This window comes from Amia ocellicauda, chromosome 1, assembly GCF_036373705.1.
Source record: "Amia ocellicauda isolate fAmiCal2 chromosome 1, fAmiCal2.hap1, whole genome shotgun sequence".
Classification (NCBI taxonomy): domain Eukaryota; kingdom Metazoa; phylum Chordata; class Actinopteri; order Amiiformes; family Amiidae; genus Amia; species Amia ocellicauda.
Window position 1 is genome coordinate 1,862,536 of NC_089850.1, and position 19,092 is coordinate 1,881,627.

The following is a 19,092-nucleotide window of genomic DNA, read 5'->3' on the forward strand; positions in this document are numbered from 1 at the left end:
GCAGGCCTGGGTTGGGGTGCCAGAGCGTGCCCTGCACCTGGGCCATCAAGTCCGCTCGTAGTGGGAGCTGCCAGGGCACTCCATTCAGGAGGGAGGTCAGGTCTGCGAACCAGAATCTGCAAGACCACTTGGGTGCTATCAGCAGAACTGTCGCTTGTTCTTGCCTGATTTTCTCCAGGACCACCTGAAGAAGGGGGAACAGTGGGAACGCGTAGAGAACATAAGAACATAAGAAAGTTAACAAACGAGAGGAGGCCATTCGAACCATCGTGCTCGTTTGGTGTCCATTAATAACTGAGTGATCCAAGGATCCTATCCAGCCTATTTTTAAATGCGAGACAGAGGAGACAGTGCAGCCACGTGTGAGCTAGCTCATTGATTCCTGAGCAGTCTCGGACAGAGAACCATAGTGGGCAGCAGGTGGACTCTGCCGAGGCAAAGAGATCAACTTCCGCTCTGCCATATCATTTCCACAGTTGTTGGATCACCAGCGAGTGGAGGCGCCCTACTGAAACCAGGGTGCCTCCCCGCTAGACAGTACAGTCTGCGCAACCTTCTTGCCTGTTTGCCACTGCTGTGTTGTCTATTTGGACCAGCTCTCGTCTGTCAAGTAGGACTGGTAAACAATGACACAGTCCAAGGAGTACAGCCTGTAACTCCAGGACGTTGATGTGGAGGGCCTGCGTAGGCACCGTCCATCTGCCTCGGACTCCACATCCATTGCAGACCACTCCCCAACCTTGCATGGAGGAGTCTGTTGTCATGACAGCTCGGTGGCAAACTGGCCCCAGGGGCACACCGAGGGTTAAATTGTGAGGGCTCCGCCACCGACGGAGTGCCTTCCAGCACACTGGAGTGATTGTGACTCTGCACCACCTGAACCTGAACCACTACTGCAGCGGCCTCAATTGGAGGAGGCTGAGGGGGAGGGTCTGTGATGCAGCCGCTAGGAGGCCCAGCAGCCTTTGACAAAGGGACACCCTGATGCGGCTTTCATCTGGAAGAAGGAGAGACATTCGCGTATGGAAGCTCCGTCACCAGCTCTCAGCCCGCATGCGGTCCTCCTCCCAGGTCACTTGTCTGCTGTCTCCATCCAGGAATAGAGCAGACAGACTCCCCTCCGAGGAGAGAGGCAGAGATCCAGGGCTCCAGAGCCCCGGCTATCACTTGCCAGAGTAGGTATTGGCCTGATGCGCCCGCTGACAGTGCCCAGACAGATGGGGCATAGGACCTCCCCACTCCAGGCGGGCAAGGTGCGTTGTCTGCAAGCAGCACAGTAGGAGGAGGGGGGTCTCAGTCTCAGGAGGCGGGGGTGCCAGTCAGTGTTTGCACCAGGGGGCACACAACAACTGGGACACTACCACAATCAGAGTGCCTAGCGGGACTGGCCGCTGTAAGGGTGTCTCCACCCGGCAACACTAGTGGACACGGAGGCACTGCAACACCAAACCAAGGCTGTGTATCCAGACACCAGAGTGTGGGATACAAGCACCGCGTAGGCCCAAAGGCTTAACCACACCGTGTGTGCTGGGGTTTCCAGGGACACCGGGTGATGCGGGGTCTGGGGTCCGAGGGGGCTGAGGGTAGTAGGCCACTAGCCAAAGCAGGGCCTAAAACCAAGGCCTGCACACACAGACAAGGGGCGAAGCAGAGCTCGATCCCGGCAAGCTGAGAGAGCGAGATCTCCTACAGCTGTGGGCTGTAGTGCGGGCGCAAGCCGGCGGAGGAGGCTCTCACGCAAGCGAGATCTCTTACGACACAGAGACTTAGACCAGGCAGCTGGGCCTCGGATTTTACTGCCGCTGCTAGCAGTCCTGCTGTGATGGAAAAAGCCCTGTGGACAAAAAATAAACACAGGAAGCAGTCGGAATATATAAGGCACTGTATAGACATGACTATTTATTTTTAAAAGCTCTTTGTTTTTGAAACTGAAACCGAAAGTGCATGGACAGAACAGAATCGGATAGCTATCATTAATAACTAACACAAAATAAATAGACACAGTGGTGAAGACGGTGTTGAACAACACAGCCGTGAAGACAGCCATCTGAAATACACAGAAAGGCAAGTCTTATGCACGAACAAGACACAGAGAACTCACGTTTTCAGGTCTAAGCGAAATGACAAAAGAGGACGAACCTGCACAGACGTCACAGAAACCCCCTAACAAACTATTTTGTGTCACTCCAAGAAATGCCTGTCCCATACTAATGATTGAGTCTTATATTCATAAAACGCTCAACAGCTCTTTAGCCTACTTATTCTAAATGTTTCAGAGCATGCCTACATTAAGTGTTTCATGACACTTAATCTGGACAGGCTTGGTTACTGTGTAATTTGCTCAACATCATGCATCAGTCTGCTGTTTACAGTTGAACTGTCTATTAAAAAAATATACATGTTAAATATGCACATTAGTAATTAGTACGGTAATTAGTTTATCAGAGTAAGCTTTTATTAGGGAATCAATGTTAGACTCACAAGGGTGTGTGTGTGTGTGACAGAGAGGTTAATGATAGACCATTGTTATTTATGGTTAAAGGAAAAAACAAGGATAATACCTTTTATTTATTGTACATTTGTGATTTTTGTAATGTTTGTCTGCATAAGGTGCTTGAAACTTAAAATGAAATAAATGGAGTAGGATTAATATGAAGTATGTACTATAATAGTGAAAAACAACTACTGTTTAAATAGCCTTTACAATATTCTATTTCAATTGAGAAAGCTAACTGTGTTGTAGAAGTGCCATTAGTAATGTGTGTGTGTTTATACCTCTTTACATTTCAATAAGCCTTTATATATCAGCATACACTAGGTTCCTGTTTGTTACAAATGTCACAATCAAAGCAAATTATCATGATCATCAGTTTTTATTTATAGAGCGCAATTCACATCAAAAAGACATCCCAATTTCATTTACATAAACATAACTATTAAAAACAGATATATGTAGTATGAAATGTTAAATACCGAAGGCAGTTCACCAGAATGTAATCATACAATGTGTTCTCACAAAAAGATGGAGAATGAAAATGTCTATGAGGCCAAAGAGGGCACTAAATTCCCAGTGAAATGGACAGCGCCTGAGGCAATTCATGAAAACAGGTTTACTATCAAGTCAGATGTGTGGTCCTTTGGAATCCTGCTGTATGAAATAATGACCTTTGGAAAGATGCCATACCCTAGTAAGTATCTTTTGTTTTTTCTCTTTTTAGTTCCTTGCTAATTTATAATGCAGTAAATGAACCATTAACCACTTCAAAACCATGACTTATGCAGGTACGTCAAATGAAAACCCTCACTCAGTACCATGCTGTACCTGCGTACATCACGTTTCTTATTCTATTAGCAGCTTTCAGATTTTGTCCCCAAAGGCAGTGTATTAAAAGCCGGGGAGGGCAATTATGTGACTTTTTTTTTTAATCACATTTTGTTTAGAGCAGAATGTACAATCCTTTCACCTTTTACAAGTATATAAATTGAGTGTTGTATTATTATTATTATAAACTAGATTGCGTTATCATATCCCACAACTTGCTGGGCGGGCTGTTTGAGACTGCGCTGTCTGACATGAGAAGCATCTGATCAAAGAACGCCGACACAAATTTCCGCTGATCTGGGATCCACCAATGGGATCAGTTGGATACTGCAGATCTGGGCAGAACAGAGCAAATCTGTGCTACAAGAACACGACCACCTTTCTTCACAAACCCTGCAGAAATCGATGTAATTGGATGACTTAATTTATTATTATTTTTATATTATTTTAGTTTTTATTAAAAAAAATAGAATTGCCAATCATTTAAGTAACAACTTAATTATTGTGCATCATACATTTACATTATATTTTTTAAAATATCTCTGAATCTCTGTGCAGAACTGCGCTTCTCGAACGCGACCCTTGTTTTGGAATTAAGCCAAATATCGAAAATTAATTCCATGTGTATTGCGTGTTGACGTAAACAAACAAACATGATCAATGCACAATGAATGAAGATGAGGAGTAGTGTGGGTGAAACTTCACAGCAAGGTAACCCCAGTGAATCTGTCCCGAAGAAAGGTGCGTTGTTGATATTGTGGACATGATTTAGTTTCAAGACAGCTGACACAGAACAGGGAAACATAATTCAATGTCAGTTGTCCTATTATTTTTGCTTTACGAACAGTATAAAATGGCCATTAAAAAATACCACCATACCATCAAAAATGTGAAAAATACCGTAATACTGTATTTTGCCAATATCGCCCACCCTTAAGTTGTAGTTTTGTTTTTTGTTTTTTAGCAAATGCTGTACAGTGCTGTGACGAAATATGTTCAGAAAACAGTGCTGAATATAAGGCAATGAAGCAGGCTTTGTGGCAGTCAGATCCATCACAATGCTGCACAAAGCCCTGTAGCGCTTTTATAGCGCATCCCTCCAAGTTTATTATATTGAAAATTCCAAAACATGGACAGAACAAGCCAGTGATGGCACAGGTTTTGATAGAGATTGAGTTTTAGTTGCTGTTCATTGTTTATTATTATAGTGTTTCAGTGTGTTTTCATTTGCATTTTAGTGTATTGTTTATTGTCATGTGAGTGCCAGTGTATTGTGTATTATCTGTAGTTGTTTCATTGTTTTGTTTATATCCATTTTAGTGTGTTTATTCCTATTATAAGTTATTTATTCATAATGAAGTATAATATAGCTAAAAAGTTATTTAGATTGCATTTGCATTGTTTTCTTTGTTGAAACAAAAACTTGTTTTTATCTTTTTACTGAACATGAATATGTCCGTCTTTGGAGGCTAGATATACATAATAAAAATTAAACCCTTTAGATCTATAACATGGCTGTTGTCACAGTTCCCTAGCCCTGACCCTCTTCCTCCACTAGAGGCCGCCAATGTTCTCTTGTCTTTTCCTGCTCCCTTCACTGCTTTCCTTTTTTCATTCTATCAATTAACATTCCTCCTCACCCTTGTGCACTTCTGCTTCTGTCCTTTGTTCTCATTGGTCCTGCTCTTGTCTTCTTAGTTTCTGCTCTCCTTTATAAACCCCTCACTGCCCTCACTCTGGGCAAAGTGTTGTCAGCTCTACCTGGTTCTCCTTAGCTCCTGGTTCTCCTTAGCTCCTGGTTCTCCTTAGCTCCTGGTTCTCCTTAGCTCCTGGTTCTCCTTAGCTCCTGGTTCTCCTTAGCTCCTGGTTCTCCTTAGCTCCTGGTTCTCCTTAGCTCCTGGTCCTGTACCTGTTTCTATTGACCTCCTGGACTTCGACCTTTTGCCTGTGACCTCGACCTCGCTATTGGATTCTCCTTGGTTTCTGTTTGCTCAGTGTAGTAGCTCTGCACTTGGGTCCTTTCTCTATCAGCTTAACGGTCCTCTCATGAGGTAACCGTGACAGAACACTTTGCCACATCATGGACCCAGTAGATCTCCTCTTTGATTTACACCAGGGAGACCGTCCCTTAGTAGAATATGTTAAGGAATTCTGCGTTTTAGCCAACCAGACGCAATTTGCAGTCTGAGACTGCAACTCCTTCGGCTCTGCCTCCAGTGGCGCCACCTTCCTTGGCATGAATACTTTTGAGAGCCACTGTAAAGGTTCTATACATCCATATATACACCTTAATTAAACCATGTGGCAAAAGTTATATAGATCTATACAGATACATAATACAACTTACATACAGAGAGATGTGGGAGATTATAAATCTGGACTACAGTAAAACGTTCCTTGATTGTTATCAAAAAATTGGTCATGTTGCAGGACTGGCAACTATTTCAAGGTTGACATTAATCCATACAATAAATATTCATAAGAGTCCAAGCTCCTATAAGCTTTCTGAGCTTCCTTTGTGTAATATGGAGACTTGTCTATGACTCGAGATAGTTTTCAGTATAATACTTTTTTTAGTTATTGTTGTTCCTTCGACACAGTAGAATATCAATAACTGTTTCAGGTAGTACAGGCACACTGATTTGCAATGGAAAATGTATTTATTTTCATAAATTGTGTAGGTCTATTTTTTTTAATTAAATATTTTTTGGTTTTTGCACCAAACTTTTTATACCCTCTTGCTTATCTACACTTTCTATTATATGCCAAGTGGTTTGTTAACTAAATATATAGTAGTATCTGTATTTTTAACCTTAAAAGCACCAACATATTTCACCCCCTAAAAGTGCAAATGGGGGTACTTTTGGACCCCAATTGTAAATGATGGAAAAATTACAGTTTCTATCAAACAGTAACACTTTTGTAACACAAGTAAATGGTTTTAAATCCCCACAATAAGCATGTATTTGAGATTTTTCACACATTCATAGCCAAATTTGTTGTTTTAATACAAATGTTTTTATATGTTATGGAGAGTTTTTTTTTTTTTTGTAAACTAATTCATCCATTGAAACTGGTCATGAACATTCAGCTTTCGGTGGTCCCATTCTGTGAGCTTGTGTGGCCTACCATTTCACGGCTAAATTGTTGTTGGTCCTAGAGGTTTCCACTTCAAAATAACAGCACTTACGGTTGACCAGGGCAGCTCTAGCAGGGCAACGATTTGACAAACTGACTTGTTGGAAAGGTTGCATCCTATGACGGTGTCATGTTGAAAGTCACTGAACTCTTCAGTAAGGCCCATTTTACTGCCAATGTTTGTCTAAGGAGATTGGATGACTAAGTGCTTAATTTTATACACCTGTCAGCAATGGGTGTTGCTGAAATAGCGAAATCCACTAATTAGAAGGGGTGTCCACATTAGGGATGTTAATGATTAATCGAAGATTGATTAATTGTTGATAACAATTTAATCAACGGCAATAAATTTGATCGACGTAGGCCATTTCAATTTAGTATCATTATGTAATTGTTTTTGGAGGGAAAACTACCTGAAGAAGCTAGCGGTAAAATCCAAAGAAGAATGAAGCGAACAAAAAGAAGCGTGGTTTGGGATCACTTTGATTTAAAAAAGGATCATGTTCACTGCAAATGCTGTGATTCTGTGTTAAAATATAACACCATGACTATGCCAATGATGTTTCACCTGACAAATGCAGAGGCTGCGTCCCAAATCGCACACTTGCTCCCTACACCCTTTGACAAATGTACACTTCGCGTGAGTGTGCACTTAAGTGAGGACGGTGTAGGGTGAAGCTAAAAGCGCTCAATGGGACACACTTTAGTGTCAGCATTCAGCATCTTTGCCTTTGACCGAAAAAGTAGCTATATGCAGTCTTTCTTGTCATCTGTCTCTGTATTTAATTAACAATAATAATAATAATAATAATAATTTTGAAATATCATTCGTTAATATCACCTCCTAGTTTTATAGGATACTACTTCAGTAATTAATTAATTGATAGGTGCCTAACGTTGATACATAAATAAACAATTTCTACAACTGTCTAGCTAGCATTACATTACATTTATATGCAGCCGGCGCTGCCATATTGTCCCAATTGACTTGTCTCCGCCTTTAACGCACAGAGTTCTGGGACTTCCGCATAAGTGCGCTCTTTTGTACACTCCGCCGAAGGGAGCATTGAAAAGACAAACAGCGCGATTAGGCTCCTGCACTCGCTCCCTGAGGGATTGGGACAGCGTTTAAGATCAAACAGTATGGCCACCGTAGTACTTCCGCCCCGCAAGGGAAGGGAACGAGGGAGCAAGTGTGCGATTTGGGACGTGGCCATACTGTTAATGACATGTTACAGAAACTACACACACACAAATACAAATAGCATCCTGTATGTACAGATCTATATTGTCTTGCATATATTGTTTATACATCTCTGTGTTTGTGAATTTCTCCTGCATCCATTTTTATATGTTACTAAATATTTGAATTAAATACATATATGGCGTTTTAGATGTTAAACTCCATAAAATGAATGGGCTATAAATACGTTCTTCTCCAACCGCCAGACCCGCAGTTTATGTGATAAGCTTTAGCCCACTGAATAATATAAGAAATATAGCCGACAATATGGACTGTAATCAAATTAGTAATTGTGAAAGATTTACAAGAATATTCATTGGTGAAACGCGATTTTCTGCACATCATATATTCATTATTTATTGTATTAGATTTGTACCTGATACAGCGCTTATCTGATCTGCTCAGCAAGTTTCTAACTTTCCTTTGGAATTTAATCCTGATCTCGTCGCAGACCCGGGTCTCTGGATCAATGCCTTGATCAGTCACTGTTTGATCATGAATGCTAATCGTTCATTCCGTACATGGAAAGCAAAGTACATTTTACCTCTTGTCCAAAATTGCCCAGCATGAAATATGTGGGCATTTTGTGGGATAAAATGTGAATTATATTAACAAAATGTGCAGTTCGAGGGACAAAATACTAATTATGTGCACAAATGCGTTTCATGGATGAGGAGTCATTTAGCAGACGCTCTTATTCAGGGCAATTTACATTTATACCCATTGTTACAGCTGGGCATTCTACTAGAGCACTACTAGAAGTACTTTGCTCAAGGGTACAACAGCACTACCCACCCTGGATTTGAACCCCCAACCTTCTAGTTATAGACATAACCACTACTCCACAGGCTCTGCCCCTTCAGGCTGCCCCAGCAGTAAAACCCCTTAAAAAACGATCTGCCGCTGCCGCTGAGAAGATGGCCATCCTTTCCCGACCCGCACACGCCATTGCCCAGAAAGCGAGACGCTGTTCGGCCTGCGAATGGATGTGCGATTAAGCTGATTTAACATGTTGTGTTTTATAGTATAAAATATTACCCAGTACTCACCAAAGCGAGAGACAAGGAGGAAAACCCCTTTGAAAGTGAACTGTCTGAAGAAGACTGAGCAAACATTACTATGAACTAGTAATAACTACTGTTATTTACTGTTATTGTTAATTCCTCTAAAATTTTAAAATTGAATTAATATTTATTTATATTATTTTATATATTAAGTCGTTAATAAATTATTCTAATGTGTTACACTTTAGTGTTGAAACAGTTGAATTCATATTTCTTCATACAGTTAATGTTACTACCATTATTACTGCACACTAATATTGATTGACAATCGCATAAGAGACCAAGATGACATGCGAAATACTACTAATAGCAAATTGCAATAGTAGAAACCAATGTATTTTTTTGGCTGGTACAAGGCAAAAACTAAATTTTGGACCCTGGACGCGGTCAAACAGTCCGACAAAACACTGTCGGCTGCCCGTTGTATTTTCTCTCAGCGCCCCTAAAAATAATACAACAAAGGAATCCAAGAATGAAGAAGTAACTCCGCGAAACAGTTAGTAACCCCGCTCTGACACCGGAATAAACAAGCTCTGTGAAGTTTCCCCCCCACTTACAGCACAAACGATAAATTACATATCATTCGTTTGTGCTACGTTTGTGTTTTTGAAATTATATTTGTGCTGCTTTGGTTTTGAAGATATTAACATTTATTTATTTTCGGCGAGTGACGTCACTCAGCCCCGCACAACAACAGAATCAAACCAAACATATCTCTTTCGTTTGTGCTACGTTTGTGCCAGTTTGCGCCGTTGAAACTAATGTTTGAACTATTATGGTTTTAACGTTATTCAAGATTTTTTATTAAATGAGTGACGTCACTCAGCCCCCTACAACATCAGAATCAAACCAAACATATCTTGCTAGTTTGTGCTACGTTTGTGCTGATTTGTGCCGTTGAAACTAATGTTTCAGCTATTCTAATATTAAAGGTATAACGAAATTAATTTATAATTACATTATTTTTGCTGAAACTCCTATTGCATATGAATAACAAACACACTAGGCTAAGGTCCTAGAACTAACAGAATAAAAAAAACAGGATCCAAAAACAGGATTGGATCTGGGCTCACTAGATCCGGATCATGAAAAGGCTTTGTAGGAAGCGGATCAAGATCCGGCGGCATTGATGCGAGTGTGTGATCCGGTATTGAGCAGCGCTACGGGACTGTGAGTCTCCTGTTAAACCAGCTGCCTGACTGCTGCTGTATCTGACCGCGGCTCCGCAGCTGCAGTGACAGAGTCAGTAATACAACTTTCAAAAAACTAACGGCATCCAGGCTACGATTTTGGTATTGATCTCAATTGTACTAAACGGATCAGAGCTCAATCTGAGCTCCAACCTGATCACAATTCATGCGACTTCATGGAGTTCGCCACCGTCACGGATATCGCAGGTATATAAGCAAAGGCAAAACCCATGCTGGGGTCACACTTCACGATTTTAAGCCCGATTTGGCCCTCACGACAGATCGGCACTGATCATCACGACAAGCAGCCTGGTCGGGGCACGTCCCCGCTGCCGATGGTCGTGTAGTGTGAGACTGGCTGCGATGCGATCGCTCCGATCTGATCGTAAGCTTGTCGGAGCCCCTACGATTTTATTAAACATGTTTAATATTTACGAGAGTGACGTGTTCAGCAGCCAATGAGAGCCCAGCTGACTGAAGAAGAGAGAAGAAACAGGAAGAATAAACATTTCAGGAGAATTGTGATACGTATTTATTAAAATACTTCAAATACCAATGGTTGTTTTGGGGCACGTTATTTTAAAATACTACACGCTTTTTGTGTATACAGCAGCAGCGGCTTGTGGTCGCGTTGTTTCCGCAGTTTTGCACAGATCTGCAGAAATCCACTGACCCCATTGGTGGAGCAGCGCAGATGTGCGCTACACTAACGTGACCTGTACATGTGCACGTCCGTGTTTGTTGACCTTTTCGCTGTGGGGATCACGCGTGTTTCTGCGAGATCTGACGGCTGTGACGCAGATCGCCACGACAAGGATGTCAGATCAGTCGTGTAGTATGTGTTCTCCTGTACTTAAGCGATCGTGTAGTGTGCGCTCCTTCACGACGCTAAAGACACATATTCGGTGCAAATTAGTCGTTAAATGTGAGCTGCCAACTGTTCACAAAATCGTGTCGGATTGTAGAAATCGTGTAGTGTGACCCCGGCATGGTGTTTGGTGAGGAAGGTGTATGAAAGCAATATATATTAACACCACATAACATATTAATCCTCACAGACATGACTGATCCTGTAGTGGGATGAACTGCGAAGCGCAATGATCGCAACCACATTTTTGAAGCTGCGTTTGGCGTTGAAAAGCAGTAGGTGACATTATCAGTGTAGACAAGTCTGGTTAAGCACAGATAAACAACAGAAATGTGACCTTAAATCATTTACAAATATTTGCACTTTCAATAAACAGTTTAAGGTTGAACAGTGCATTCTGCTTTTGTGTTTATGGTGAGGTGCAGTTGGTCTCCGGTTTTTATTATTAGGTTTTTATTTGTAAACTGATGTAAAAGCTATTTCTCCAGCAGCCGCGCAGCAACTGAACACGGCGGATGACAGCTCCGTTTGCAGCGCAGAGACTCCCACAGGCTCTGAATTATTATTATTATTATTATTAATAATAATAATAATAATAATAATAATAATAATAATAATAATATTGTAGTTGATGAGCTACAGAAACAGTGACGTAGCTTGCGATAAGCACACCAGTGCGAGAAACAGGCTGTGTACTTTGTGCTGGGGCAGAAGCAGACTGATTAACATGTATTGGGAAATGGAGTGAACATTTATAATTTAATGTCATTATATCTTTAATATTAGAATAGATTAAACATTAGTTTCAACGGCACAAACCGGCACAAACGTAGCACTAACGAACGATATGGAATTTATCATTTGTGCTGTAAGTAGGGGGGCCAACTTCACGGATCTGAAAAAACACCGTCGGCACCCCCTGCTCCGACACCGGAAAAAACGTCAGCACCGCCCCCCCCCCCCCCCCCCCTACAAAAACGTGAAAGTCTACAAACTAGAGATGGGCAGTTTGATTCTTTTTAGTGACTCGATTCATTTGATTCAGTTCAGTTTAATGAATCGATTAATTTCTTTCATTTCGTTCACTGATTCAGTGACCAATGCAGCCCAAATCAGGATTGGTTAGATAGACTTGAACCGGAAAGAACGAGTCGTTCACTGCACACCACAAAAGCGAAGAAAAGTCTATATTTGATTGGATTAAGTTCAATACAGTTGTGACATATATATTTAAAATCCCGGAGATAAAAACAGTTTGAAGCATTAACATTATTTAGCCAACACGATTAATCTAATTAAATGTAATATATTGTTTGGACAAGGGCGTCTGCTAAGAAATAAATAATAATAGTAATAATAATAATATCATTACATAAATGTCTTACGCATAGGTGTATCTCAATTATTATTAATATTAATAATTATTATTATAGGTCATTTTGTTGATTTACCTGATTTAACATTACAAAAACAGACCTCATAGCAATTTATTATATATTTTAGTTTTTTTTGGCAGACGTAGCCAATGAATACGGACTGTAATACACACACACACACACACACACACACACACACACACACACACACATTATGTACAGTATATAATATTGCATAAACGTCTAATCTCATTTTCTGACAGTAGTCTATACTCGGTCTGGATTATGTAATTGACGCCATTTTGGCTCATACATATTTATTTTTTGTGCACTAAGCAAGAGGGAATATGGAACCAACATGGCACATACGGTCTTCAGTTTTATAGCACTCTATGACTCGTCAGGACGAACGAATCCGCCAGACTGAGAGTCAGAGAGTCATTGAACGAGATTCGATAGGCGGGTCTCCAGCTCCTGAGCGCTGCTGCTGCTCACAGGGTGAATCAAAATAGCCGATTCAATGCGGACAGTGATCCGATTCCCATTGTTCACCAAAATGATTCGCGAACTGCACATCTCTACTACAAACGGCCCTCACTACCGACTGCTACACCGTGGACCGGAGAATCACATCAGCGTCACCTGCCATTACAGTGGCGGTGAGTGCAGGTGAAGTCCGCAGTCCTGCCAACCGACAGTATGCCAGTCCACAATACAGTGGACCACCCTGCCCAAAAACTAAGAGTCATTTAAATGTAAAACTCATCCAAAGATGGTGAGTCCGGTTGTTTTGTTCTTTTTAAATATAGGTTAAAAATACCTTTTCAAAAAATGATCTTTTGACTCAATTTCTGTTTTAAAATATGTTTTCATGTTTAATCCAAAAGTGAGGTAAAAGCGTTGCCAAGCAGGCAAAATACATTAGAAACAACGTTGTTTCAACGTCATATTTCAACGTTGAAAATACATTGAAAATTGATTGGATTTGCAAATGGAATCGATGTAGAATTTTCAACGGTGAAACAACGTTGATGATTCAACGTTGGATCAACTTGGAATAATCTACTTTGATTCAAGGTTAGATAGGCAACTTTGAAATTTCATAGAAAATTGGTTCCATTTGCAAATGGAATCGACGTTGAATCGTCAACGTTGATTCACTGTTGAAAATTCACCGTCGATTCCAATTGCAAATCCAATCAATTTTCAATTCAACGTTGAAATATGACGTTGAAACAACGTTGTTTCTAATGTAATCTAATATATACAACATTGAAATTTACTTGCAAATTGGTTGGATTTGCAAATGGAATCATTGTCAATTGTCAACATTCCTTCAACATCAATTTAATCAGCAAATGCAAACAAACAGAAAGAGAGTGATGACAGTTAATCTGGGGGGAGAAGAAAAGAAAACAACTAAAATACACTTTCTTGGTGTTAACTATACAAAAACAGTAGAGGAAAAAACACTGTACAGCTTCAGGATGGACCTAGAATGAAAACTCCAAACATCGTTTGTGTAGCTGAAATTACTTTATTGTCATGTGTTAGAAGAAAGACAGAACCCTGCACATATTGTGTAAAAAATAACACAAAATGTGTCATATTATTTGTGTAGAATTTCTACACTGTATATTAAACCTGAAAAACAGATTTTAAAAATGCTATCAATCTTTTTAAAACTAGTTCCATGCAAGTTATGGTTAGAGAGCACTTTTATACAAACCCATAGTTTTTCCAATATGTTTTATACAGGTCTCCAGTTGAAAGTAAAAAAAACAAAAAAACTATGCACCGACATTTTTCAAATTTCAAATATCATCAACGGTCACTCATAAAATATTTTAATTGTAGTTACTATTTTGATAATGCATTTGATTAATGCACACATAATACAGTTTTGTTATCCTGTACTGAAATATTTTGCTAGTAAAACTAGCCGTTAATTACTTATTTAAATTTACGAAACTCACTCATATTTTTCCTTTAGAGGAATGTGCTTAAATTGTAATATACCTTCATAATTTTCTACAGTATATAGCAGTTAAACATTTAATCAGCAAATACCCTTTCAATAGCCTACACTATATATATATATATACACTCACCTAAAGGATTATTAGGAACACCTGTTCAATTTCTCATTAATGCAATTATCTAACCAACCAATCACATGGCAGTTGCTTCAATGCATTTAGGGGTGTGGTCCTGGTCAAGACAATCTCCTGAACTCCAAACTGAATGTTTGAATGGGAAAGAAAGGTGATTTAAGCAATTTTGAGCGTGGCATGGTTGTTGGTGCCAGACGGGCCGGTCTGAGTATTTCACAACCTTGAGGCGGATGGGCTACAACAGCAGAAGACCCCACCGGGTACCACTCATCTCCACTACAAATAGGAAAAAGAGGCTACAATTTGCACAAGCTCACCAAAATTGGACAGTTGAAGACTGGAAAAATGTTGCCTGGTCTGATGAGTCTCGATTTCTGTTGAGACATTCAGATGGTAGAGTCAGAATTTGGCGTAAACAGAATGAGAACATGGATCCATCATGCCTTGTTACCAGTGTGCAGGCTCGTGGTGGTGGTGTAATGGTGTGGGGGATGTTTTCTTGGCACACTTTAGGCCCCTTAGTGCCAATTGGGCATCGTTTAAATGCCACGGCCTACCTGAGCATTGTTTCTGTCCTCACTCACCTAAAGGATTATTAGGAACACCATACTAATACTGTGTTTGACCCCCTTTCGCCTTCAGAACTGCCTTAATTCTACATGGCATTGATTCAACAAGGTGCTGAAAGCATTCTTTAGAAATGTTGGCCCATATTGATAGGATAGCATCTTGCAGTTGATGGAGATTTGTGGGATGCACATCCAGGGCACGAAGCTCCCGTTCCACCACATCCCAAAGATGCTCTATTGGGTTGAGATCTGGTGACTGTGGGGGTCAGTTTAGTACAGTGAACTCATTGTCATGTTGAAGAAACCAATTTGAAATGATTCGACCTTTGTGACATGGTGCATTATCCTGCTGGAAGTAGCCATCAGAGGATGGGTACATGGTGGTCATAAAGGGATGGACATGGTCAGAAACAATGCTCAGGTAGGCCATGGCATTTAAACGATGCCCAATTGGCACTAAGGGGCCTAAAGTGTGCCAAGAAAACATCCCCCACACCATTACACCACCACCAACCTGCACAGTGGTAACGAGGCATGATGGATCCATGTTCTCATTCTGTTTACGCCAAATTCTGACTCTACCATCTGAATGTCTCAACAGAAATCGAGACTCATCAGAACAGGCAACATTTTTCCAGTCTTCAACTGTCCAATTTTGGTGAGCTTGTGCAAATTGTAGCCTCTTTTTCCTATTTGTAGTGGAGATGAGTGGTACCCAGTGGGGTCTTCTGCTGTTGTAGCCCATCCGCCTCAAGGTTGTACGTGTTGTGGCTTCACAAATGCTTTGCTGCATACCTCGGTTGTAACGAGTGGTTATTTCAGTCAAAGTTGCTCTTCTATCAGCTTGAATCAGTCGGCCCATTCTCCTCTGACCTCTAGCATCAACAAGGCATTTTCGCCCACAGGACTGCCGCATACTGGATGTTTTTCCCTTTTCACACCATTCTTTGTAAACCCTAGAAATGGTTGTGCGTGAAAATCCCAGTAACTGAGCAGATTGTGAAATACTCAGACCGGCCCGTCTGGCACCAACAACCATGCCACGCTCAAAATTGCTTAAATCACCTTTCTTTCCCATTCAGACATTCAGTTTGGAGTTCAGGAGATTGTCTTGACCAGGACCACACCCCTAAATGCATTGAAGCAACTGCCATGTGATTGGTTGGTTAGATAATTGCATTAATGAGAAATTGAACAGGTGTTCCTAATAATCCTTTAGGTGAGTGTATATATATATACACACAAACACATATACATATATGTGTATTTATGTATGTATATTAACGGATATATATGTCTACTGTGTGTATATATATATATATATATATATATATATATATATATAAAAAAAGTGTGTGTGTGTTTTATTTATTAAGGGGAATTTTGCGCATTTTTTACCGTGTCACTCAAAATACAACCATGAAAAAAGTACGGACTGGGGAAATATAGTTGTTTGAGAGGATATTGTGTTTGTTATCTGGGGTCTGTTTGATTGTTTTGACTGTCACAACGTGTATTCAACCTGAAAGCAACGTATATTTCGACGTTGATGAATAGTTGCCAAAACCACGTAGAATAGTAGTTGTATTCTTGTAGATCCACGTCGCAACTAGATTTCAACCACGAAACAACGTTGAAATGACGTCGAGTGACAGCTGGGTTGCACTTTATCATTGCTTTTAGGGTTAAAATAACAGAAGAGAAGTATTTTTCACAGGAGCTCAAATATCAAATATTCCAAACAAGACCTGGCTTACTGATCTGTCATGGGTGGGAAAAAATAACAATAAACATTGAACATATTTAATGAAATTGTGAAAGGCAGATCAATTCAGCTAATTTCAGATTAATCAAAATACATACAACCAATTGAGTAAAGAGTGACGCATCTCTCTGACATGGAACCAGCCTTCTAGTAGGCTATTATTTTGTCTGTTGTATTCTGTTTTTTATTTTTTATTTACCACTTAGTTGCTAGCATTCTCTGAGCAGCATGCCTACCAGGCTAAATAAACACTTGTTGATCTGCTTCAAGTTTCCTTTTATACACTTTTCTTTAAAAAGCTTGAAATGAGTACCATTGTGTACCATAATGTATTATCTTTTTCAAAATGAAATTACATGGATCTTCACTTCAGTTGCCAGTTATGTTTTGATAACCTGTAATTGCATTTTCATATTATTAATTTATTATCATATATTAATTTCGATCTCCTAGCTGCAGTTTGAAAACATTTGAAAACTAATCCATATTTTCTTATTTGTTCTTTATTGTCTTTCCTTTTCTCTAGCTTTGACAAATTATCAGGTTATCCAGAAGCTGTCCTCGGGTTATAGAATGCCTTGCCCTCCTCTCTGCCCTCCAGTGCTTTATGAAATAATGTTTGACTGCTGGAAAGATATTGATTCTGATAGACCAACATTTGAAACCCTGCAGTGGAGACTGGAGGACTATTTTGACCTGGATATGAATTCCTACCATGATGCTAACAGCTATGGAAGATAACTCAAGAAATACAGCACCAGCAAATTCATCATCATTTGAGGTGGAATAACATTAGGGCAGATCTAGTGTAGCAAAGGATTACAATACAAATCGGACACATTTTAAAAGTACTAATAACTTTTTAGATTTTATTTGTTTAATTACCTTCCTCTTCCGGTGATGGATTGCATCAGAGTTTAATGTTAAATCTTAGTTTGACATTAATTCCGAGTCCTGACCTCAATATCATAGATGACCCTGGGAGGAAGAATGATGCATCAGGAAGTCGCCACAAGAACACAAAAAATTGGGCTGTGGGAGGAATTATAAAGAATTCCTCTACTCTTCTTTCAAATTAATTCCATTCATTATTAAAGCCATGATGTGGGCCTACACCTTATAATGAACCTATGTCCCCATTTACACTTATGGCAACATCTGAACACTGACAGCTACCAGAAGCAGGATCAAACTGCCCCCAAAGGACAGAATTAAATTTGAGTAATTAAGGTGTGCATTGAGTTGCTGAAATAGCCAAATCCACAAATTAGAAGGGGTGTCCACATACTTTTGGCCATGTAGTGTATAAATAGAAATGTAGTGTCCAGTTTATGTTCCTAAACCAAGATGAGACCCTAGTCTTTACTGTATACACTACATATGAAAAATAATCGTTACAGAAAACAATTACCTATCTTGAAATAAGTACATATTTTTAAATGAATTGTGCCATTAATTGTATTGTACCACATTTGCATTGTATCTTAACTTCAGTGATAGTACCCCTTTTGTGATTCTTAAATACTGAATGAAAAACTAACCACAAAAAAAACTCAATCAGTTGCTCCTGTACTATAAAATACAGTCAAGTGGTACAGTACATACTCTTCTGTGTTGAAGTCAAAAGTTAAAAATAATCGTCTGATTTACACAACAGTACTTTATTTTATTATATATTGTGATGCAATTGTTTACTTTTGTATTGTTAAGACCGTTGGTGTCTACTGTCTTGTCACTTTTATCAGTGAGATCACAAGTCAGCCTGTACATCATAACACAATCTTTAATCTGCAAATTCAGATTTTGTTTTGTCTTTCAGTTTAAGCAAGGGTTAAGGCTACATGCTGTTATATTTTGCAAAGGTAAAATTACAAAAGTTTAAAAAATCATCTGGATAATGCACCTTTTTTTGTTTATAATCATAAAGAAACCAAATAAAATCATTTGGATGGTAAACTCTATGATGAAGTTTACATGTGTGTTAAGTCATACTTGAGCCAAGATTAAATATCTCATCTCATGTTTTTCATGGGCTGTGTGCATTTTATTTGGAAAGAGCTGCTGTTAACCTGATGTAATTTAAATTAAGCAAAAGGGTGCTGTAATTATAGGTCATGATCAGTTTGGAATCTATTGATAGATGTCTTTGCTTATTACCAATAAATATATATTTCTGAAATCTGTCAGTGTTTTTTTTTTTTTTTTTTTTAGACCGGACAGTGGTATGTGCGGTGTCATAGCAGAAGAGAATTAGTTTCAGAATATACACACACACATTGAGAGTTGTGCCAGTGGGGTAGACTTGCTCCCAGACTTTCTGAACCTTATTTAAACCACTTATTGATTAATAATCTTCCGTTTCCTTTAATCATCTCATGATGTGTTATGTGATTACAATTACATATTATATTATTTATAGTCAGTTAATATGTCTATAATTTCA

At 39.6% G+C, this 19,092-nt stretch overlaps 1 protein-coding gene across 2 annotated transcripts in view; it reads left to right on the plus strand.

Moving 5' to 3' along the window:
* Positions 1-18,828, plus strand: part of frk (fyn-related Src family tyrosine kinase) — a 60,030-nt gene extending 41,202 nt beyond the window's left edge. Inside the window, exons 7-8 of one of the 2 annotated variants that reach the window (XM_066700017.1) lie at positions 3,023-3,188; positions 3,515-5,148. In XM_066700017.1, coding sequence (XP_066556114.1) covers positions 3,023-3,188; positions 3,515-3,588 — 240 coding nt within the window. In that variant the 3' untranslated portion in view covers positions 3,589-5,148. Of the gene's footprint in view, positions 1-3,022; positions 3,189-3,514; positions 5,149-17,175 lie in introns of those variants that run through there. The other variant, XM_066699947.1, reaches the window with a different exon arrangement.
* The last annotated feature ends 264 nt before the right edge of the window (positions 18,829-19,092 follow it).